The 24,149-nt window shown below is 33.7% G+C and overlaps 1 protein-coding gene and 1 long non-coding RNA gene across 4 annotated transcripts; one reads left to right on the top strand and one right to left on the bottom strand.

Moving 5' to 3' along the window:
- Nucleotides 1-8,194: 8,194 nt before the first annotated feature.
- On the top strand, nucleotides 8,195-14,766 carry LOC142627647 (uncharacterized). The gene is made up of 3 exons (XR_012842903.1): nucleotides 8,195-8,759; nucleotides 12,225-12,783; nucleotides 13,413-14,766. It is a non-coding gene; the product is annotated as an uncharacterized LOC142627647 (long non-coding RNA).
- A 1,784-nt stretch (nucleotides 14,767-16,550) lies between these two features.
- On the bottom strand, nucleotides 16,551-21,044 carry LOC142626879 (thioredoxin reductase NTRB-like). 3 transcript variants are annotated; one of them, XM_075800584.1, is made up of 3 exons: nucleotides 20,815-21,044; nucleotides 18,691-19,807; nucleotides 16,551-17,062 (listed from the first exon to the last, which is right to left on the bottom strand). In XM_075800584.1, exons 2-3 carry the CDS (start codon nucleotides 19,778-19,780, stop codon nucleotides 16,992-16,994), a joined length of 1,161 nt encoding a protein of 386 aa, XP_075656699.1. In that variant the 5' UTR covers nucleotides 19,781-19,807; nucleotides 20,815-21,044; the 3' UTR covers nucleotides 16,551-16,991. The 3 variants fall into 3 exon arrangements, with proteins under 3 accessions (XP_075656699.1, XP_075656700.1, XP_075656701.1); XM_075800585.1 differs by having other exon boundaries at nucleotides 18,691-19,801; XM_075800586.1 differs by having other exon boundaries at nucleotides 18,691-19,792.
- Between the last annotated feature and the right edge of the window lie 3,105 nt (nucleotides 21,045-24,149).

Raw genomic sequence — 24,149 nt, 5'->3', positions numbered from 1 at the left:
CAACACAATATCACTAAACCAAAAGTGTTCTCTAATGGTACTGTCAAATATCCTCTTTCTAGAGCTCTTATTGCGGTGAGTTCAAGCAAAAATGATGAACCAACTTGTTTTTCTGAAGCTGTTAAACATGCCCCTTGGCGTAACGCCATGAATGTTGAATTTGATGCTCTTTTACATAATGGCACTTGGTCCTTGGTTCTTGCCCATCCTTCCATGAATATTGTGGGCTGTAAAGGAGTTTTTAAACTCAAACACAAGCCTGATGGCTCTATTGATTGCCACAAAGTCTGCCTTGTTGCTAAAGGCTTCAATTAACTGCTGGCATCGACTTTGCTGATACCTTCAGCCCTGTGGTTAAGCCCATCACAATTCGCACCATTCTTTCTCTTGCCGTGTCTTACAGATGGTCCATTAAACAAATTGATATCCAAAATGCATTCCTACATGGGCTTTTAGATAAAGAACTCTACATGAAACAACCACCCGGCTTTGTTCATCCTCAATATCCTCATCATGTTTGCAAGCTACACAAGGCACTATATGGGCTGAAGCAAGCCCCTTGTGCTTGGTTTTCTCGACTTAGTTCGAAATTGCTTGAGTTAGGTTTTCACGACTCTCTCTCAGACACTTGTTCATTTCTCACCATGAAAAGTTTCATTTATATGTTCTCATTTATGTCGATGACATCATCATCACTTGGTCCTCCTCTCAAGCCGTTGACTCTCTCATATTAGCTCTTGGGTCCGATGTTGCTATCAAAAATTTGGGTGACCTACACTATTTTTTGGGCATTGAGGCCTACCGTTCACAAGATGGGCTATTTTTATGTCAAAAGATGTATATTCTTTCTCTACTTAAGAGGACCAACGTGCTCCATGCCAAACCAATCAGTTCCCCTATGTCTACAGCCCATCAGCTCTCGTTATTTGAAGGCAGTCCAGTCTCTAATGTCACCCAACACCGTTGGGGCTCTCCAATATTTATCTCTCACAAGGCCTGACATCTCTTTTGCTGTTAATAAAGTTTGTCAATTCATGCACAAGCCAACAAATCTTCATTGGACTGTTGTCAAACGCATCTTGTGCTATCTTAAACATTCCTTGGATTATGGTCTTCTTCTTCGTTGTAACCCCTCTCCTTAACTCAGTGCCTTCTCTGATGTTGATTGGGCTGGTTGCCCCGATGACAGACGCTCTACTAGCGGATTTTGTATCTTTCTAGGGCCTAATCTCATCTCCTGAAATTCAAGGAAACAACTGACTGTGGCTCGTTCTAGCACTGAGGCGGAGTACAAAGCCTTGACCAATACTACTGCAGAATTGATTTGGCTTCAATCTCTACTCCGGAACTTGGTCTTTTCCTTCCCAACTTGCCCATTCTTTGGTGCGACAACATTGGTGCCACTTACCTCTCTACTAATCCCATGTTTCATGCCCACACCAAACATGTGGAAATTGATTATCATTTTGTCCGCGAAAAAGTTGCTCGTCGTGATCTTGATGTTTGCTTCTTATCTAGTAAAGATCAACTTGCAGATGCTCTCACAAAGCCCCTGTCTTTCATCTAGTTCTCCTTTCTTCGCTCCAAGCTCAACGTCCAGCCGCTCCCGTTGAGCTTGCGAGGGAGTATTGAAGAAATTTCAGAATCAAGGACCCATGCATCAAGTATACGTGAATCAAGGCTCCTTGAATCAAGCAATCACACCAAAGCAGCTGGGAGCCAAAGTCAAATATGTTCCAAATAAAGGAAATCCCTCAATAGGATATTTACATTTAATGTAAATATTATAATGGCAGATTTGTTGCCTGTCATTGTGTACAAATTCAATATATATATATATATATATGAAAGTCCCCACCTCACATTGGCCGTGTGTGGGAATTTAGAATCACTCTGCTTCTTTACTTCAATATCACTCTGCTTCTATAAGGACCTTCCAGAACAAGCAAATAATCCACACCTACCGTGAAGCTAATCAATGCGCGGATGCACTGGCAAGACTAGGAGCATGCTCTCTGTCTTCTTTTGTTGTCTTTTTGAACCCACCACCTGTGGTGGAAAATATTTTAGTTTTTGACAAAAAAGACTTGTAATGTAATAGATTTGTAAATGCTTAGTTCTTAATGCACTTTTCATGGTTTACCCAAAAAAAAATTTTTTTTTATTTAAAAAAAAAAAAAGCTTAGACTTTCCTTCTTTTTTTAATTATCAGTTTTATCAGTCAAGGGAAACTACATTTACTAATGTGTTGCACATAGAAAACACCATAATGCAACAAATAAATTAGACACATTGGCAATTTAAGAAAGCATTAATGTTCTCTGTTCTTGTGGTCAAGCCCCTTTAAGGCTTTATCATCTCTGTTCTTGATCAAATTAAGGGCCATTTGATCAAGAACAAGTAAAAATGCAAGCGTGCAGCAGTTGAAATATGTGTTTGAGTAACCAATGTAGAGAAGAGGAGTAAACCAGTTACCAGGGAATTAAGTTCAACATTATGTCAATTCACCAGTATTGTCACCAATTACTAGACTTTGAAAACAGAGGCTGGCTCATGAAGCTTCAAAACTGAGGGGGAAAAAAATCAAGAATTGGGTAGAGTGGAAACGCAGCGAATGAAACTCTTCTTAGTTGACTGTGTTGGGTTTACTGTCTCTCTCTCTCTCTATCTCTCTCTTCCATAATTCTTGACTACCTATATAAAAAAAAAATTGCCTTTGTTTTTAAACTGAATTGGGTTACAGTCAACAACCTACCCGCAATTTTGAGTTTAGTATGGAAGAATTGTCCTGGTATATCATGTATGTTATCGCTAATTTGTTTCATGAGTTTAGGACACCAAATTTGATTGCAAAATATCATATGGTGGTTCGTTATTTTATCGGATCAGGTTGCTAAAAGATGTTAATGAAAACAGTGAAGAACGTGAGAGCTTGGTTTGATTTGGGGTTGGGCCTGTGTGGTTTGCGCAGATGAGTTAATTTCATAGTAAGATGGGTTGATGTATTTTTAGTCTTATTTCAGGTTGGACTTAAGATTGCGTTGGGCTATGGTTGCTTAGTTTTGATTTTTTGGATATGGGTTGGCTGGTTTAGTTGATTTGGTCCTAAACTGATGGGTTTGTGCCTTCTTATTGGGCTTAGCTTTGAGTTTGTTTGAAGCTGTATGGGCTTGTGAGAGTTGAGTTTAATTGATGAAGGTGTTGAATGTTGGGGCTAGTATTCCTAATAAATAATGTTCCGGGTATAATTTTCCCAAGGAATACATAGGTAAGAGTATGGTGAGGCGGTGCTCGTGCTCTCTCTCTCACTCATTCATGTTGGTTTTCAATAATTAAATTTAGGTTTTTTTTTAGAAATAATTAAATTTAGGCTAAAATGATGAAAAACCCACTCGTATATGTTTCACCAAAATTTATTCCAGTTTTCTAACTTTGTTTTCGTTCATTTCAGTTGTTTAACTTTCAACTTTATTCAATTAAGACTTTTCCATCAATTTTTTTTGATATTGTGGTAAATTTTTCAATTTTTAAAATTAAAAAAAAAATCAATTAATGAATGAAAATTATTTTCTAGATTTGTTTTTTACAAAAAAATTTAACAAAATTTGACGAAAATGTCTTAATTGAATAACTTTGAAATTCAAAGGACTGAAATGAATGAAAATAAAGTTAGATGACTAAAATGAAACTTAAAGAAACTTAAAGGGTCAATTTTGCATTTTATCCTTATATTTATTATACAATACACCATATGTGTAAGAGGAGAAAACACCATGTCACTAAACTCTCAAAGTACCTAATACTTTTTGTTAGGAACCTAGAGGTTCCTAATGGGGATGGGTATGAATTGTAGGGGTATTGATGGGCATTGTGAGAAAATTGACTTAATTTGAGGTAGTCACCCTCCATAGAGAAAGAGAGAGATTAAGAGAAAGAGGGAGAGAGATGCACTAATGCACTAAGAAGTTGGTTTATTCTTCAATTGATATCTCATATTGGATTACAATCATATATTTATAGGAGACTAGTTCTAATCTTATTAGTCTACATGGCTTCATCTTATTGGCTCTATTATTCCCTATGTGCATTAATAATTCCAACATATGCTAAATGTGATTAACATACTTGGAATTGTAACTAACTAACTAATTAACTAAATCTCAATACAACAATTATTATCCACATGCTTATAGCATTCCTAACATTTCCCTCCCTTTGAAAACACCTTGCCCACAAGGTGTTGTGAAATAGCATCTTCATTAAAGGAGATCTTCCAACGGACCAATACCTTAATGACGTTTTGATCACCATATTCATGCAGTTCTTTTTAACAAGCGGTCCCGTGCACATGAAGGTTTCTTCTTTGTAGATCTTCATACTTGGCTCGAATTCTTTAGCCTTTAATGGTTCTTCAATCTTCAAGGTTTCATTGGTTCTTTGAACCTTGAAATATTCTTGTATCCTCAAGACATCATTTGATTCTAGAACTATTAAAATTGTTGGCGCTTGTATCTTGGATTCTTGGATCACCAACACTTGGATTGCCAATTCTTGAATCATAGACTCTTGAATGGAAGCCTCCATTGGTGCATCAAGAACTGGTTCTTAGAAGACCATCATCACCTTCTTTGTTTGGTTCTTTTGACTGAACTTTAAGGGCAGCATGTACATGTATATCATCATTCACTTTGATATAGAAATCAACATCCTGGCTTGCAACAACAGTAGTAGATTCTTGGAACTTGATTTGGTCTTCGAGTTTCATTGAATCAAGAGATTGTAACTCTTCTTCGGATATGTTCTCAAGATTCCATTGCACTCTTGAAAGTTCTTCCTTCATGGCCATGTTAGATTCAACCAAGACCTTGACCTTCTCTGAAACTTCATTAATCATTTGTTATAAGTCCTTCAAGATTTCTTGTCGGTCATATTCACTTATCTTGAGATCGACGGCTCTGATACCAAATGTTAGGAATCTAGAGGTTCCTAATGGGAATGGGTATGAATTGTAGGGGTATTGATGGGCATTGTAGGGAAATTGACTTAATTCGAGGTAGTTACCATCTATAAAGAAATAGAGAGATTAAGAGAGAGAGAGAGAGAGAAAGAGAGAAAGAGAGAGGTGCACTAATGCACTAAGAAGTTGGTTTATTCTTCAATTGATATCTCATATTGGATTACAATCATATATTTATAGGAGACTAGCTCTAATCTTATAAGTCTACATGGCCTCATCCTATTAGTTCTATTATTCTCCATGTACATTAATAATTCCAACATGTGCTAAATGTAATTAACATGCTTGAAATTGTAACTAACTAACTAACTAAATCTCAATACAACAATTATTATCCACATGCTTATAGTATTCCTAACACTTTTCCAGTTCTCTCAACCTCTCTCAACAGTTTGATTCTAGTTTGCATTATGAAATTTGTCTATTCTACTCCAATCTTGAGTGACCATATCGTCATCAAGAATTTTTTTTTATAACAACAAATCTCTGTATTATTTTGTCTTCTATATTTCTAGTATCATATCAGATCACCTAAAATTCAGAAATTAATTAAAAAAGAAAGGAAATAAAAAAATTGATTGATGCATATCCATTTGTTCTATCTTTCAATTGTGGGGGAAGCGCATTATATGACATCTGAAAAAGAATGAATTGGTCCCTTTTTCTTCAATTTTTTTAAAATTAAAAAATTCAATTAATGATTGAAAAATATTTTCCAATTTTTCTTTTCAAAACATTTTAATAGAAGTTGACGAAAAATGCCTTAATTGAATAAATTTAAAACTTAGAAGACTGAAATGAATGAAAACAAAATTAGATGATTAAAATGAAATTTGAAGAAACTTAGAGGGTCAGTTTTGCATTTTATCATTATATTTATTATGTAGTACACCATATGTGTAAGAGGAGAGAGTATCATGTCACTAAACTCTCAAAGTACCTAATACTTTTCTAGTTCTCTCAACTTCTCTCAACAGTTTGATTCTAGTTTGCATTATGAAATTTGACTATTCTATTCCAATCATGAGTGACCATATCATTATCAAGAATTTTTTTTTTATAACAACAAATCTCTATATTATTTTGTCTTCTGTATTTCTAGGATCGTGTCAGATCACCTAAAATTTAGAAATTAATTAAAAAAGAAAGGAAAAAAAAAATTTGATTGATGCATATCCATTCATTCTATCTTTCAATTGTGGGGCAAGCGCATTATATGACATCTGAAAAAGAATGATTTGGTCCCTTTTTCTTCAATTTGTTTTAAATTAAAAAAAATTCAATTAATGGTTGAAAAATATATTTCAATTTTTTTTTTCAAAATATTTTAATAGAAGTTGACAAAAAAGGCCTTAATTAAGTAAATCTGAAACTTAGAGAATTGAAATGAATGAAAACAAAGTTAGAAGACTGAAATGAAATATGAAGAAACTTAGAGGGTTAGTTTTACATTTTATCCTTAAATTTAGTATGGGGTCTACCATATATCAGAGGAGAGAGCACCATGTCACTATACTCTTGAAGTACCTAATAATTTTCCAACTGTAGTTTGCTTATAGTTTGCATTATGAAATTTGACTATTCTACTCCAAACGTGAGTGACCATATCATTATCAAGAATTTTATTTTATAACAAAGAATCTCTATTTTATTTTGTCTTCTATATATCTAGTATCATATTGGATCGACTAATATTTAGAAATTAATTAAAAAAGAAAGGAAATACAAAATTGATTGATGCATATCCATTCACTATCTTTTTCAGTTGTGGGGCTAGCGCATTATATGACCTCTGAAAAAGAATGCATTGATCCCTTGTTCTTCAAATTTTTTAAATTAAAAATTTTCAAATAATTATTGAAAACTATTTTCTAGATTTTTTTTTTCAAAAAATTCTCACAAAAATTAATGAAAAATGTCTTAGTTGAATAAATCTGAAACTTAGAGGATTCAAATGAACCAAAGTAAAATTAGAAGACTGAAATAAAATATGACGAAACTTAAAGGATCAGTTTTGCATTTTATCCTTAAATTTTTATGTGATCCACCTTTATGTAAGAGGAGAAAGTATCACAACACTATACTCTCAAAGTACCTAATAATTTTCTAGTTCTCTCAACCTCTCTCAACAGTTTGCATTATGAAATTGGACTTCATCACCGTTTGAGGTCCGAGCCTTATTGTATTAGGCAAATACGACACCGTTTTCTTCATTGCTTTTAACAAGTTTGCTGAAGTAGATAAGTAAGGGTCCGGCTCCCCTCCCGTTTCAAACTGTCATGTTTTCTCCTGTTTTAATATAGATGAAGGACACTTGGCAGACCAACAATCCAAAGGCTAAAAAATCCCCACGTCATTTTCTCTCAATTTTGTCTCTCTCTCTCTCTCAATTACTCAGAAGTTTTCACGGCCCAAGCAAACCCACTAGGCACTATCATACATACACCCAACACTATTGGCAAAGGACGGCAAGGAGTTGTCGAAAATAATGCCGGAGACGCCATTTGAGATGCGTGGCCAGCACATCAAAATCGCTGCTGCAAATACTTTAGAAGCTGAACAAATTTTTCTTTGATTTTATATTCCTAATTTCCAACGTCTATGTCTCTCCCTCTTGCTACTGATTTCATCATTGCTGCATGATTACTTTTCTCTCTTTTTGTTTCTAGCACTTCATTTTGTGATATATTTGATGGATGGGTGATTGATTATGGGTACTAGTATGTGGCTTAAATTTCTTTGATTTTACTGTTATGGGTTTTGCAAAGTTATTCTTGGGGTTTCTTTTTGAGGGAGACAGAGAGGCAAATTTTGAGAGATTTCTTGCTTTACCTCTTCTGGGTTCTTTGAATTTGTCCAAAAAATTTTGTTTCCATTTGGGTGATGCTTTCTTCTCTAGCGAGATCTGGTCTTTAGCTCTAATACCCTGTTGACAGTGATGATATTGGAGAGAGATTACAGCAAGGAAAGGGAAAGAAAGACAAATTATAAAGGAGAAAAAATTGTATTTAAGGCGTTGGGTGTATGAGTATGACGGTGGGTTTGCTTGGTCTGTTATTGACATAGAATGTGAGAGAGAGAGAGAGAATGACGTGGGTTTTTTTTAGCCTTTAGATTGTTGGTCTGCCAGGTGTCTTTCATCTATATTAAAACCGGAGATAACATGAGAGTTTGAACCGGGAGGGGAGCCGGACCCGATAATTAATTGTTGTCGCAGGTTGTGTTTCCCAACTTGGAAATGTTGGAACTGCCCTCTTTACACTCTTAAGAGATACTACTTCACAACCAACATCGGGCAAGCTCCACTTTCAAATTAACAGACCCGAGATTTCGAAATTTGCGTGACTTGAACGTGAAAGGCTCTGGCAATTTAAAATACCTATTGTCTTCTTCTACAGCGACATTTATGATTCAGCTCAAATATCTTGTCATTGAGGACTGTATGGTAATGGAAGAGGTACTACTCATAGAAGACTTAGGTCAAGAAGAAATAATTCCAAATGTGTTGTTCCCACGGCTGGAAGACTTGATTCTAAACGATCTTCAAGTGCTTAAAAGATTCTGCATAGGAACCAATCTAAGATTTTCATCCTTGAAGGGTCTGCGGATAGAACAATGCCCTAAATTGGAGTCATTCATATTCAAACCTGTCAGTTCAGGCATAACAGTGAGCAAAGAACTTAAGGAAGTGAATTCAGAGGAGATCTCTTATACTGCCATGCAACCTCTCTTCAATTAAAAGGTAATTCTATTTATATTATCCCATACTTTACTTCTAATATGTGAGTTATTATGATTAGATATGTCAATAACACACAGTATGGACTTTCAGGTTGCATTCCCTAGTTTGGAAACATTGGGAATCTTTCACTTGGAAAACTTGAAAATCATATGGCATATATACTCAAACAAATTGTGTTTTTCAAGGGCATATTTTTAAAATTGCTAGTTTTTTTTTTTTCTAAAAGAAATGCACATTTTCAAATAGTTACGATGTTAGTACTTGCTTTAGTCTTTAGCTGAATTTGTTGATTTTATGTGATACATTTTGTACATATGCATATGCACTAAAGTAATCCCCGAATACTTCATTAAACATAATCAATATATATATATATATATAAAAGCAAAGACCTCATACGAGAGAGTATGAGGTCTTGCCATGTGGTGTACTCTATGAAGAAAATTGAAATACTCTTAAGCCACATAAGAAATAAGATTTTTTTAATTAAAAAATAAATATTCTTTGTATCCTTTGGTTCAATGTTTCAAGACTTTTCATTTCTTTCACACACACACAAAACTCTTTGCATTTTAATTCACTATTTTCACCTTTTGCATTTCTACCCTTTTATATATACCTACCCATAGTCCTTCATGTCATCCCATATCAAATACACAGACAAAAAATGATGTCATTTACCTTCAAACTTCAATCTTTTGGCGACACCTACCTACCTCTAACACTATTGTTTCATCTAATCCTATCCTGTTTGAGTTGGCTACAACTAAGGAAGGAGGATTTGCATTTTATATTGAGTGACAACGGCGATTACGATTTTGATGTTAAAATTGGACGTTGTGGATTTGGAGTTTTGTAAATGATGTGATTAACTGTAGGTGTTTGGAATGTATATTTTGTTTTAGTATTAAGGAGAAAGAGAAAGACACATTCTATATCAACTTTTGTTCTATAATTTTTCTCCAAAGTTTTTTTTTTTTCTCATTAGTTCAATTGAATAATTATAATGGATGTGTAAGAAATTTATAATTGTTGTTTTTTATGATAAACTCGTTACTAATAAAATTCTATAACAATTATGCTATAATACATATACAATATTCTTCAAAACCTTCTTACATAAAATATTACAATATTATTCATGCATTGCATGGGTAACTTACTAGTTAATATAATGGTTGAATGCCCAAGTGGAATATATATTGAATGAACTTATAGTTTTCCCTTTATTCTTTTGCTAGCACTATGAGTAAATTTCTTATAAGGAAATCACATATATTGCAAGATTCACATTCTAAGAAAATTCATATTGACTTGAATAATCTTCGATCAAGACTTAGGCTATGAGAAAATATTTCATCTTTTCATCCTAATAATCAGGATGAAATAAGAAAAGTATATTTACAAAGAGATTCTTGTCAACCTCTTGGCCATGTTTCCCTAAAAAAAATTAAATAAAATTAGTGGAGCATTGCGTCTATTTAACTCTGATTAGTTTAAAGAATACAAAAATTAGTTGGAAAATATCATAAAAAATGGATATGAATTTTGTTTATATTGTTACTTATTGAGGCAAGTTATTAGTAATTGAATTGGAGATCAATAGTTTAAGAGGTCCATAACATTTTCACAATACTTTCATTTTAAATATAAAAATTTCCTAAATTAGTAAGTCAAATACTAATACAATAACCAATAGGCTATGCTCCTTTATTATGTCAGTCCTGGGTTTAATATTTTATTTATTTACAATTTAAATTATAGTTTTCCAAATTATTATACTACCCCTCTCAATCTATTATTATTTGATAATTTTATTAGAAGTTCAAGAATTATGTTTTTTACATGTGTATATACAATTTATTAATTTATGTTGGAAATGATTTTATTTTAGGTAATTTTTTTAATTTGAAAGATTACTAAAAACAATTTTTTTCCCACTTGAATATGCTTTATTATTTTCTATTAACCTTATAAAAATGGTGAACATTCATTTGAAAGTTGTGTAATTTTTTTAGACATATTTTTAGTAGAAATTTGTTAATGTTTGTCGCTTTAATATCTTTATTTGTATTTTATTATTATTAAATTAATTATAACATCATTACGGTTCGACCTCGGTGCAAATTCTATGACATCAGTACAAATTCTAAATGTTAGGTTGTTATTGTTTGGTATAAGTGGGCCAAAAAAAAAAATTAACTTGTAGATTCATATTAGAACTAATTGCAGCTTATCACCTATGATTTGTTGTAGACATAGCACCTCTCATATTTTTGTGATAAAAATGTGTATATACATTGCTTGTATTAATAAAATCTTATTGGAATAAAAGCTTATAGCAATGAAATTCTAAAGAGAGAATCTAATAGTATTTAGCTAGATTGAAGAACAACAAACAATTGCAGAGAGAGAAGAAAAGGGAGAAAGAGAGAGAGATATCAAAGAGAAATTGTATTTGATCTTGCTTAATTACATTCTGGTGCTAGATACAGTATTTATACAAGTAAATCTCCCTAACTGAATAAAACAGAACCCCTGGAATTACGGATGAGATCCATGAAAGGTGGAGTTTGTTGAGTTGGTTGATCATAGCTTCCTAACTAAAAAGCCCACCAATACCAACTGATTCTTGAATCTTCAATAGGACACCATTTGAGCAATACCAATTCATTAGCTATTTACTTGAATGAAACGATGCGTCTGACTGCCTTTTGTCTGCAGACTTAATGAAAAGGTGTGTTTAGCTCTATCATGTTCAACATAAAGCATAATCAGTATCATTAAAACATTAAAAATTAATTAATAAAATTCAGATGAAATCCTTATTTATAACCTAGCTATTTGGTAGGATCATAATGTGCTATTGTAATGAATTTATCTTTAGATGGCTCCTTCCTCACGTTGCTTTCCAAGTTGCCTCAAATGAAACTTTAGGTTTGTCAAAAATAGAATTGTTGTGATCTTTATTGAAGAAGAAGATGTGAGAATATGTTACAATGAGAGCCTCTGTTTTTTTATGTAGTAAACAGAGCAATCAAAAATGAGAAACTTTTTTTTTTAATTAATAAAGTGAGAAACTGATATCAAAAGTTTAACGAATCTAGTCTTTTGAGAAACTAATTGCTTCCTAATTACTTACGATGAATTCTCTGTGCAACCTCTCCTCACTGAAGAGGTAATTCTATTTTTGTAATCCCCTGTTTTACTTTGTATATATCTTATTTTCTATTACGTGAGTTACTATGATTGGTTACGTTATTAACACACATGGAATGGACTTGCAGGTTGCATTCCCTAGTTTGGAAACATTGACAATCATGCACATGGAGAACTTGAAAATCATATGGCACCATCGATTAGCTGAAGATTCTTTTTCCAAGCTTCAATCTCTATTTGTTTTATACTGTGAAAATCTTGTGAACATCTTTGAATCTAATATGCTAACAAGATTCCAAAGTCTAGAGAGTCTTGAAGTAGGTTATTGTGGTTCACTACAAGAAGTGTTTGAACTTCAAAGGCTCGATGTTAGAGAATCGGATGCTGTGACAGTCATTCCGTTGAAAAGATTGGTATTGTGTTGTCTACCGAAAATGAAGCAAGTATGGAATAAGGACCCCCAAGAATTTTCAGCTTTCAAAATCTACAATTAATAAGTGTTTGGGAATGTGAGAGTTTGAAAAGTTTGTTCCCAGCATCTGTGGCTAGATTTCTCATGAAATTGGAAGATCTTCGGATAGCCGATTGTGGAGTGGAGGAAATTGTTTCACGTGAAGAAATTGCAGAAGTAGCAGCAAGATTTGTTTTCCCTAAAGTAATTCTCCTAGTACTTTATAAATTGCCAAAGCTCAAGTGGTTTTGTCGAGGGGTGCATACCTCAGAATGGCCATTGTTGAAAGAATTGGAGGTGACTGGATGTGATCAAATTGAGATACTTACTTCAAAAATTTTGAACTTTCAAGAAACAGTCGAACAAAGCCAACTAGAGACCTCCATTCAACAACCCTTTTTCTTGGTTGAAGAGGTAAGAGGCTAATTTAACTACTCTTTTATAATATTTTGGTTTACGAGAAATAACAACTTTGTTTGGAGTAGTACTTGTCTCTCACGCAAAAAACAAGTTTCAAACGCGAAGTTCTTAGTAAAGGTCATATATCTATATACTTTTTTTTTTCTTTTTTAATGAAATCCTTAATCTATATTTTTACATCAAAACATAGGTACCTTTGTTGTGTGTGTGTGTTTTTGTTGTTGTTGTTGTTTTGTCAACGTGTCCAGAAATATGAAAGTACTACAGGTGTCAAATTGTGACAAATTGAAACAATTGATTGGCAACAACTACTAATTGATTAAGGTTGTTTTGGAAAAAAAGGCTTTTCTTGTAAATACTCTTACACCACTATGCATTTGATTGACTAGTACTGTCCGATAGTATTTTCGAATTACGACATTGTTCTTTATTATATACTTTCTTTCTTTGTTTTTTTTGTTTTTTTGTTTTTTTTTTTTAAAGTTTCATCTAGATATAATAAGATTGGACCATATTCTTACCATTAATTTTAGAGACTTCACGGATATAATCAATTTCATTGATAAATCTAATTTCATTGATAAATCTAATTTCTTTTATTCAATGCTTTATTTTTTTTATAGGGTACAGTATTCCCTAACTTGGAGGTTTTGACATTGGGTGGAAATTTCAAAATGAAGGAGATACAACGTGACCAACTTTTGGAAGAGTGCTTTTACAAATTAAAAAGTCTTTCCATATTTGGCTATCTAGTTGTTTTTGATTGGATTAATTTTCTAAAAAGATTACACAATTTGGAGAAACTTTCTGTGAGGCTTACTTCTTGGGAAGAAATATTCCCAAATGAAGAACTTTTTGACCAGGAAAATAATGCTACAATTCTGGCACAACTACGAGAACTAGAGCTATGTGATCTACCAACTTTAACACATTTGTGGAAAGAAGACACCCAACCAAGCCCAATTTTGTATAATCTAGAAAATCTGATAGTGTCTTTTTGTGAAAAATTGAAAATTTTAGTACCATCATCAATATCTTTCCAAAATTTGACAAATGTAGAAATACTAAAATGTCATGGATTGATTAACTTAGTTACATCATCAACAGCCAAAAGTTTGGTACAGCTCAAATAAATGAGTGTAAGTGAATGCGAAAGGATAACAGGAGTTGTAGTAGGAGAGGGAGGTGAAGTGAGTGAGGTGATTACTTTCACCCAGTTGATATACTTAAAACTTGATCCCTTGCCAAACCTTGCAAGTTTTTGCTCCGAAAGTTATTCTTTCAATTTCCCATCTTTGGAAGAAGTAATTGTGAGGCAGTGCCCTGAAATGAAGACTTTCTCTCATGGAGCTCTAGGGACACCAAAGCTAGAAAGAGTACAAGCAACACAAGAAGATGAATGGCATTGGAAGGTTGACTTGAACACTACCATACATTGGCTCACACAATAGTTCATTGGAGAAAGGTAAGTATATTATTCAAAGATCTCCTAATTTCTCACACCATGTACTGTAATCTTTTTAATGCATTGATGCATAAACACGAGCAACCTTTTCACTCTTCCACTAGATAATTATCATAATAGAATCCTTGTAAATTGCATCAAAATTTCTCCATCATACATATTATTATGACCCTTTGCACTTCGTAAGCACACACAAATTAAATAATTTTATTACCTTTAAAAGGATAATTATTTTTCCTTGATGATACTTTGATGTCAGTGGTTATAATGATTGATGTTTTTTCTTCAATATGTTGTTTTCTATAACGCATGGTTCAGAATTCTAAAGATGGAGTTCATCCTAAATATGCAACAGCGGGAATGAGGCTTGGAATTGTAGTTTGTGGTACTCGGGATCATGTTTCTTTCTCCAAAAATCATGTAAGGGTTGTTGTCCCATGGTTATGGAAATCAATAGAGTTCATCCATTTGTTGTTTATCTTGCTATTGTTTCTTTATTTTCTTGTTTTGCCATGTTTGAAAAAAATAAATAAATAAAAAAGTAGTAGTAGTAGGCTAGTAGCAGTACTACTACATCTTATTTGTGTGATACATTTCTCTTTGGAGTGTTATAAACTACCCCTTCTTAGTGTAAAAAGACCATATGGCTATTTGAATGAAGTTGTGCATACATGTTATTATTTTGATGAGTGTTATAAACTACATGCTATCATTGAGTGTCAAAATTTCTCACACATATTCATTTAGATTATGTTAGAGTAAAATTCTATTTCAAAGTTGCTGATTATTTTAAATTTTCTAACTCAGTTATTCATGTATGCTCACCCATGCACATAATAGACCAACACTATAAGGCTATCATAGAAGCAGCTGTACAGATTATCGTAGCGAATTTGATTTCCCTTGACTTTTAGCTTCATGGTTACGGAAGATAAATGATAATGTATATGTTTGTGAAATTTTAGTTAAAGATGGTTAGAAGAAATTTTTTATCGTTATGACTAACCATGCATGAGTAAATTATCTTCTCTTCATAAAAAAATTTATGTAATTGAAATCCAAATTAGTATTTTATGGAGCAAGAAAAGAACAAATAGTAACATTGACCACCAAAATAGGAAGAATGCAGTTATTTTTTTAAAATAATTAAAATAGTTAAAATAATAATAACCCTGAAATAAGCATAAATCTCATGAATCAAAGATCCAACAGCTCTATCTTATGAAAGGGGTGTAAATTATATTAAAAGATGGTAATGAAAATCATATTTGCATTTCAACATAGATGAGCAAAATGATCTTCATTTTATTTTTCCTACTTACAATAACTGGGAAGAGGGAAGAGGGAATTCAAATTCAGGTTTGCCACACCCCCCCCCCACCCCCACCCAAAAAAAAAAAAAAATTTTAATGCTAGGTACTAATCACAACTTCCCATTCCTATTTGGGATTTTTGTATACTTTACATGCTAATGCTCTATTCCAATTTCTCCAAACTTCCAATAATTTGCAAACTTCCAAAAACAAGGATTCCCTATTAAAATTACAATGAAAAAAAAATTCAAAGATTAACAAAAACTTCTACTCTTCCAAGTTTTGGCACTCAATGTCTCCTCTTTAATTTGAATACTCAAATGATATGAGTACCTTCTTTCACCTGTGGTTTCCTCTACAAATTCCACCATGACATTATAAAACTTTCAATGTCTTCAATTTGGTCAATCTTATTTTGTGCAAAACACGTATAAATATTCAATGGTACTATTGGTTCTAAGAATGACAATGGTGGATACCATGGCCAATTGTAACAAAGCAATGTTTTTTTTTCTTGAACACAAATTGAAGTAACAATGACACTAGTTCTTCGTAATTCTAAATAACTTCTTCATGTTGTGAGTTAAATTGTTTTTTTTTTTGGGGGGAGGGTGGGGTTGGTAAAAGGTCCTACAATAAAGCTTTTTCTGCCCATATATCCAATTGATCCTATAGAATAACTGATTAAAAATTTAAAGAAGCATTAAACTTTTTTTTTTTTTTTTTTCTGCAGGAAATAAGTAAATGAAGATTTATCATTCATGCCATAATTCAAAATAGCATGCTGGGTAAATAACCCATAGGATCTGTTGAAGGTCAGGGCTCTACAAACCTGGTGATCAAAAATTTGATTTCTTTGTTCATATTGGCATGTCCTTGTGTAGAGAAGAATAATTACCAACAGGACATGCTATCACACTAACCAAGTGCACCCAAAAAAAATAAATAAATAAATAAACACCTGCCATATAGTACATCAAACATGGTGTTAAAGAAGAATATATCTCAAGAAACCAGCAGAGTAGCCAAGATCCAAGAGAAAATGCTACAGTCAACATGTTTAAAAGCCACCAAAAGGGCAAAACCTAAGGTTTAAGATTTACAGATTACCAAAGCCAAACAATCAAGACAAGTTACAGCTGAAAACAGATGCAGCATAATTTTAGAAATCTATTTATGCATCCAACATTGACAAAGTAAAATGTCATTGTTTTGGAGACAATTCTTTGTCCTTCTTGATTAAATATTGTTCATCAATTAGCTTCTTTTTTGAACAATTTTTTAAAAGGGTACACGACCCCACCTGCCACATTGTGTATTAGGTAATCTAGGGAAACTCTCCTAGTGGGGATGAGCCTAGTATGTCTGGATCTATAACTCATACTAAGCCTCCAACCACTAGGCTGTACCCTAACAGGTACTCATCAATCAATTTTACCCTCCTGAGATCCAATCTCTTGCAAGTAATGTTCGGCTTCCAAAGCTGCCATGCAACCTGCATCATTAAAGAAACCAAGTAAACTAAATAGAGAGACCTTAATACATATACTGTGAATAAACCATAACTTAAGTGGAACAGGTCTTTTTATTTAAATTTAAGATGATAACATAAATTGTTCAACAAAACCCAAATATTGGTGACAGAAACAGGTTATCGCAACAATGGTAGATGCCATGGCCAATGGTATAATCAAAACCACTGCTTACATGATTTCTAATTTTTTACATGACTATTCTGAAAATTGAGAATGAAACAAAAACCAGCAGCAGCCTTTCTCTCCCCCCCTTCTTCCCCAAAATCTTGGGACCTAAATGAACATTTCAGAAAGACATGTATTCCCAATAGCAGAATCACTTAGATTGGAGTTAGTAAGCAACCTGCTGTTATTTACCTACTTATATACCACTACCAATTATTTGTATTATCTCAATTCTTATAGTCAATTACAAAAACTGTCAAATCTTATGCATCCCAATGTAGCTAAATGATGAACACAAAACACTTTCCCAAATCAATGTAGTTTGTTTATTTTGTTTTTTTTTTTTGTAAATCACATTTAAAAAGACAAACAATCCAAGCCTAGTCAAGTATCTTGCGATAAGTTCAGTTTGTGAGATTAAAGTTATGCACAGGCTTAATTTACATTTGCGCAGAAATCATAAATACATGTCACCCAGTCTCAGGTCACCAAGCAATAAAAAAAGCCAGAGTCTAGCTCAACCTTGAAGTGACAACCCATTTGATCTTATTTTAAGGGGTCCAAAAATGGGTGGGACAAAATCAAGTTCCAAATATTCACATATCTGAATACTCTATGTTCTTAAAACCTGAGTTAGATCAGCTTGGGTTTGCTCAAAAATGGGCTCAGTGTCTCAAAAGAATGTGCTTAATTCAAGACTTAACAGTCATCCAATTGCATAGAGAGATGGTGATCAAACCATGTCAAACAGATCATAAATAGATTAATTTCTTCACAACCCTAGAGCACAAGTTTCATCATTTGGATAAAGAAGAACAAAAAAAGTACATGGTCACACAAGGTGAGATTCGTGAGACTAATTTTCTTTTTAAATCCACAAGCATAGAATGGACAAGAAACATAACTTTTTAGAACCATCTTCACTATACACCTATTAGGAGTGAGTCAAAAAATAAATATTAAAATTTCCTTTTGTTTATTATCAGTTTCATCGGTAAAGGGCAACTACATTCACTAATGTGTTGCACATAGAAAATACCATAATGCAACAAGTAAATTAGAGACACTGGCAAATTTAGAAAGCATAAATATTCTCTGTTCTTGCAGTCAGGCCCTTTATTATCTGGTGGGCAATTTGATCAAGAACAAAGAAACATGTAAACCAGCAGCTTGTAGCTGAAAAATGCATCTGAGTAAGCAGTACAGAGAAGAGAAGTGAACCAGGCAATTAAGTTCAGCATTATATCAATGCGATAAACATAATTTTGACCCAGCAAAAAATAGAAACAGAAACAAATACACCTTATTACCCACACAAAACATATAATCCCAAATAAAATGAAGAAGAGAAGTGCTGCAAACATAGAACCTCCAAAATTGAAATTTAAATGATGAAGGGGAGAGATAGTGGATATTGACAAACCAGTGCCGGCAGCAGTAACAGCCTGCCTATAATTTTTATCCTGGACATCTCCAGCAGCAAAAACTCCAGGCACACTTGTCTGGGTGGTCCCTGGCTTTGTGACAACATAGCCACCAGAATCAAGTTCAATCTGACCATCCAAGAACTTGGTGGCTGGTTCGTGCCCTATCGCAAAGAACAATCCCGAAACCTTGAGATCCGAAACCTCCCCACTCAGTACATTCTTCACCTTCAACCCTCCCAAGACCCTATTATTAGTATTTTCGTCCCCATAGGCTCCAGCGACCACCGAGTTCCATAGAACTTGAATCTTAGGGCTAGTCAAGACCCTCTGCTGCATAATTTTTGAAGCCCTAAATGTATCTCTCCTATGGATGATATACACAATGGAACCATACTTGGTGAGGAATGTGGCCTCCTCCATGGCTGAATCCCCACCTCCAATTACTCCCAGGGGCCTGTTCCTGAAAATGGGTGCAGCACCATCACATACAGCACAAGCTGATATCCCTCGGTTCCAAAACCCACCTGGGCCCTCACCAGAGCCAGGGAAGTCTAACCGCTTGGCGACAGCACCAGTCGCCACAATGATGGAATTGGCAATGACAGTCTTAGAATCAGTGAAGACCTTGAAAGGGGTGGTGGAGAAATCCACCTTGTTGACGGTCTCGGTTAGAATCTGAGTGCCAAAGCGGAGTGACTGCTTGCGGCAGCAGTCCATGAGCTCAATGCCATTAATTCCATCTGGAAATCCTGGGAAGTTCTCCACCTCAGTGGTCGTGGTGAGCTGGCCGCCAGGGGCAATGCCATTGGCCATCCACCCCTCAAAGAGGATGGGCTTCAACTCTGCACGGGATGCATATATGGCAGCAGTGTGGGCAGCTGGGCCACTTCCAATGATGCACAACCTTGTTTTGAGGGTATGGAGATCATCCATGGCCGAAGTCAAAGAAATGGCAGCGGCAGAGGATGCTTGTCCAGGTGTGGAAGTGGGAGCTACGGTGGGAGCAGCAGAGTTGGAGGCCTTTCGAAAAAACTTGGAACCTCTTCTGAGTAGATTTAAGAGCTTGTTTTTAGGGCAATAACTCATAATTTCTCCTTTCTGCAGTCTCTTTTGCTATAAAAGTTAAAAAGCATGATTTTGAAAACCAAATTGTAAAGAGAACAAAAAAAAAAAGAAAAAAAAAAAAGAAAAAAAAAAGAGATGTTCAAGTTTTTAAGATTGGACCATAATGGCATCATAAAAAATTTAGAATAAAATAATAAAGCATAAACAAGCTAATTAAAATTTGAACAATAACAATTCTTTAAGTACAACGTCTAAACAAACAAATAAATTCCACATAGTAATATTACACATTAAAAATATATATATTCGACTACAACAACAGCAGCAACAATCACCACCAAAGATGATATAGAAAATCAAGAGGAATAACAAATAAACCTAAGAATTAAACAAACTGAGGACAGATATAAACAAAAACAGAACACCCACTAAGTACTTGATTTTCATAAACAATGTGGTTCAAGTCGCAGCAAACCCTGAAATGAAAAATGAAGTAAAACAAACCAGAAACGGTGACACACTTCACGGCAAAGATTGAATAATTTAAACAAATGAAAACAGATTGAATCTAAATTTAGCTAATTCCAGGTTACACCTACATACAGTCAAAGATAAATATAACAGGACCAAATAAAAAACACTTAATTAAGCATTTTTTGTTTAAAGCATGCACTGATAAAAAGGGGGATTACATTTTAATTTTGATTTATAGCACATACCCAGTAAAGAAAATTCTCCAAAAAATAGAATAACCCTCAAATGATTCTATGTTCTCTGCATTTACCAATGTGGGGTTGCCCTTCTGACTGAGTAAACTAAGTATAATGGAAAAGAATTTGGAACACCCCATGTTTTTTCTACATTTCAAAGCTCAAATTAACAAGACACAACAGCTGATAAACAACAAGAAGCTTCAACAAGTGAAAACTTCCAATACCCACAAGTGGGTTTTTTTGTCCTCTCAAGAACCCATCTAAGATCATGTAATACACAAACCCAAAAAGATAAAGTTATCCAAAAGTAAACAACAAAGTGAAGACGATGAAAATGTTTACCTCAATGTCTAGACTTCCCAAGTTCCCAGTGAGCTATTCAGATTGGGGTTATGGAGGAGGAGGAGGGTTGGTGGTACCGTGGCAGAGGGGAAAGAAGAAAGCATAAGCTCATAGGATTGGTAGATAATAAGTCCATCCATGACTTCTTGTGTATGCTTTGCTTGGGCGGTAGGTTTGGGCCTTGAGACAGAGGAAAAGAATGAACGCAACTGTTTCTTGGAATACCGAAAAAACTCTTAAATAGAACAAAACTGGAATACCAGTACCAGTGGTCGTGTTTTTTTTTTTTTTTATTTGGGTGGGTACGGTACCTGCTAAAATCAACCGTAGATTTTACTTGCTCTAATCCTAACCGTTATTTTATTTTAATGAAAAACCTGCTACCTTATCCCTACCTTTTTTTTTTTTTTTTTTTTTAAATATCTGTCGTTGCATAAATTTTAGTAATTGGGGCTTTAGATCTGAAAGAGGTTTTTAAGGAAATGTTTTATTTAGCTGTTTGGTTACTAAGAAAAGTTCAGGGAAAGTAAAGGTTACTAGTATGATTTAGGTTCTTGGATGCTTTTTGTTTGGGTTTGAGAAAGTGTTTAGGATCTACTCTACTTAGTCTTACGGAATTAATATTTTAGTTCTAGTTTAATTTTTTGTTAATTAAAAGTTTGCTAAAAACTTTTTTAGTTTTCCTTAGTTGATGTACTAATTATTTAGGATTTAGGATTATGGGAATGAAACAGGGGGAAAAAAAAGAAAAGAAAACCCAAATGGGAAATTTGATTAAATTGCTTATACATAATATGGATTTGCAAAATGGGATTAATTTTTCTTTTGAGCATTAGTACTATAAGAGCATTCATATCAGTCCATCCGTGTATAATAGAAAAAGACGTAAAATTTACAAAGTTTTGCTAAAAAATGACTCTCATCAGTCAGTGTATAATTGTGTAGATTTATAAGTTTGCTACAGGAATCATGTAAATTTATACTGCCGCTATTCATTTTGCATTTAGTTGTTTATTCTTTCTTTATCTATCTCGGGGACAAAAGAAGAGTGGATGGTGGTGGTTGTGTGCGAAGAAAGAGAAAAAAATTAATTAAAAAAAGAAAAATTAATATTTTAATGCAATGGAGCGTAAAATAGATGATTTGATATGGGGTGGTGAGGTGTTTTGAAAAGTGAGTATGTAAAATAGAAAAAGTAGGTTTTTATACTAAAATAGACAAAAATTTTGACACAAGTTGATGCGAATGTTCTAAAGATTATATAATTGCTTATTGAAAGCAAATCCAAACTAACTTGTTTTGAAGTTCTTTGAAATGGGTGTTATATGTCATAAAAATGTGTTCTTAAAAAAGCTTGCTTTTTAAAGGTAAAAGCTTGATTCTTAGCTAACCAATTGTGTGGTTACTGATATGGGGATGTACTAACAATTGACCACCACGTGTGTATGATTATTTGAATGTGGTTGCAATTAAGGCATCGATGAGAAGCTGTTGTTTAGTTTTGCTCCTAAAATCTTGTCAGGGATTTCTAGCTCTTTATTTAGGTGGGTAGCATTGAATCTAACATGAATATATAAGGGAGTGGTAGAACTGCAGAAATAACTTTTTTTGAAGCTATCAGCAGCATGGGGTTCATGTAATTAATTTAGATCTTGTTACTTATTAGTTATTACTGATATAGTAAGTTTTGTATGCATATTTGTTTATATTAGTGATTATTTGATACTCGCTATAGTTCTCAGCATGCTTGACCATATAATGCTGCTTGCAATGGTAAAAATACTATTTCTTTTTAGGTATACCATGGAGCGGCCTCGTTTCAGTGATCATCTAGAGGCAATCAAGTTCATCTGCAAGGACTTCTGGTCCGAGCTCTTCAAGAAGCAAATAGACAACTTGAAGACCAATCATAGAGTCAGTTCAAATATTTTAACTGATTATACATTATATGTTTTTGTGTGAATTTAAGAAAATAATTTTTTTTTCTTGTAGGGTACGTTTGTCTTGCAAGATAATCGATTTCGTTGGCTTGCACGTATGTCAGTTGATCCATCTCCTGAAAATGGAGATTTATCTCAAGATAATCCTCCGGCTGAAAACAAGGCAGCACAAGCTACTAGCATGCATCTATATTTCCCATGTGGAATCATAAGGGGCGCTCTTTCAAATTTGGGAATTCCTTGTGCAGTTACTACAGATATATCCAATCTTCCTGCATGTAAGTACTGGTTATTGAGTGCTTTAGATTGTGAATGCTTTTATGCACATTGTATTTTTTGGTAAGCATTCCATGATATGCTTTCTTTTGTCATTCAAGACATTGGTTGATAATCATTATTTATTTGTTTATCCATTCATGAAGGGAAACATGCTTTTATGACTTCTCGCTTGTGATTCAGGATTTTCTTACTCACTCACTTTCCTAGTAAAGGTGGATAAGTTGATTATGGCAATACCTACACTGATCTCCACAATTTCATTCTTTCTCCTTTAACGTGCATATGTTTTGCCATAATGTTCCTCTGTTTATTTATATGTCATATTCGGCATACAGAGTTGAGCAAATCATCCTGAGTCCTGCCATATATATTCATATCTTTTAATGTCTCAAATCTAAACAAAAGAAACAGTTAAGAGAAGTAGTCCCTTTGATATTCATATCTTTTAATTCTAAGTAGTCCCATTGATCTCATTCAGGTTATAAGCTCTGCTCAGTTCATCTATGTTAGGCTTTTTAATGCGTTGACTTATCATTGTATATATTCAACTTGGTATTATTTTATAGGTATTAGGTACTTGATGTTTAATCTTACTAGTTCGTAGACTGTTTTCACATCTTTTGTATAGCTGATTTCTTATACAAGCCACTTGTGGTGTATATCACTAATATGTTTATATGTTTTTCTGAGGGTTAATTTTCTTTGTCCACAATATTCTTCTTTGTAATCTCCTCCATATTCCATCTTATTTTCAATATTTGATCTTTGAAATTTTTTTATTTTTTTTCCCCTTTGCCTTACCCTACTACTATCCATTCCCCACCTTCTTTTTCCTCATTCATCGTTCAAAAACTTTTAGCAGTAATCGCCTTGTATTTTGTCCCTGATTTTAACTTTCCAGTAGTATTTTATTCAAAATCATTTTATTAGGAGTTCCTCTGGATTATTAGGAGCTCCTTGGCTGCATATTGGTATGTGCAAATCCTGCATGCCTCTTTTTCATATTTATTGGCCTTTTTACACGCTGCTTTTCCTGGGAAACCTTATATTGTTCTAATATGCAATTTTCTGTTTGTTGCATCCTGTTATCAACATACTGCATCTCTTATGAGTTAT

Source organism: Castanea sativa, chromosome 3, assembly GCF_040712315.1.
Source record: "Castanea sativa cultivar Marrone di Chiusa Pesio chromosome 3, ASM4071231v1".
Lineage (NCBI taxonomy): Eukaryota > Viridiplantae > Streptophyta > Magnoliopsida > Fagales > Fagaceae > Castanea > Castanea sativa.
The sequence above is the reverse complement of the archived record's forward strand: the minus strand, read 5'-3'. Positions and strand labels throughout refer to the sequence as shown.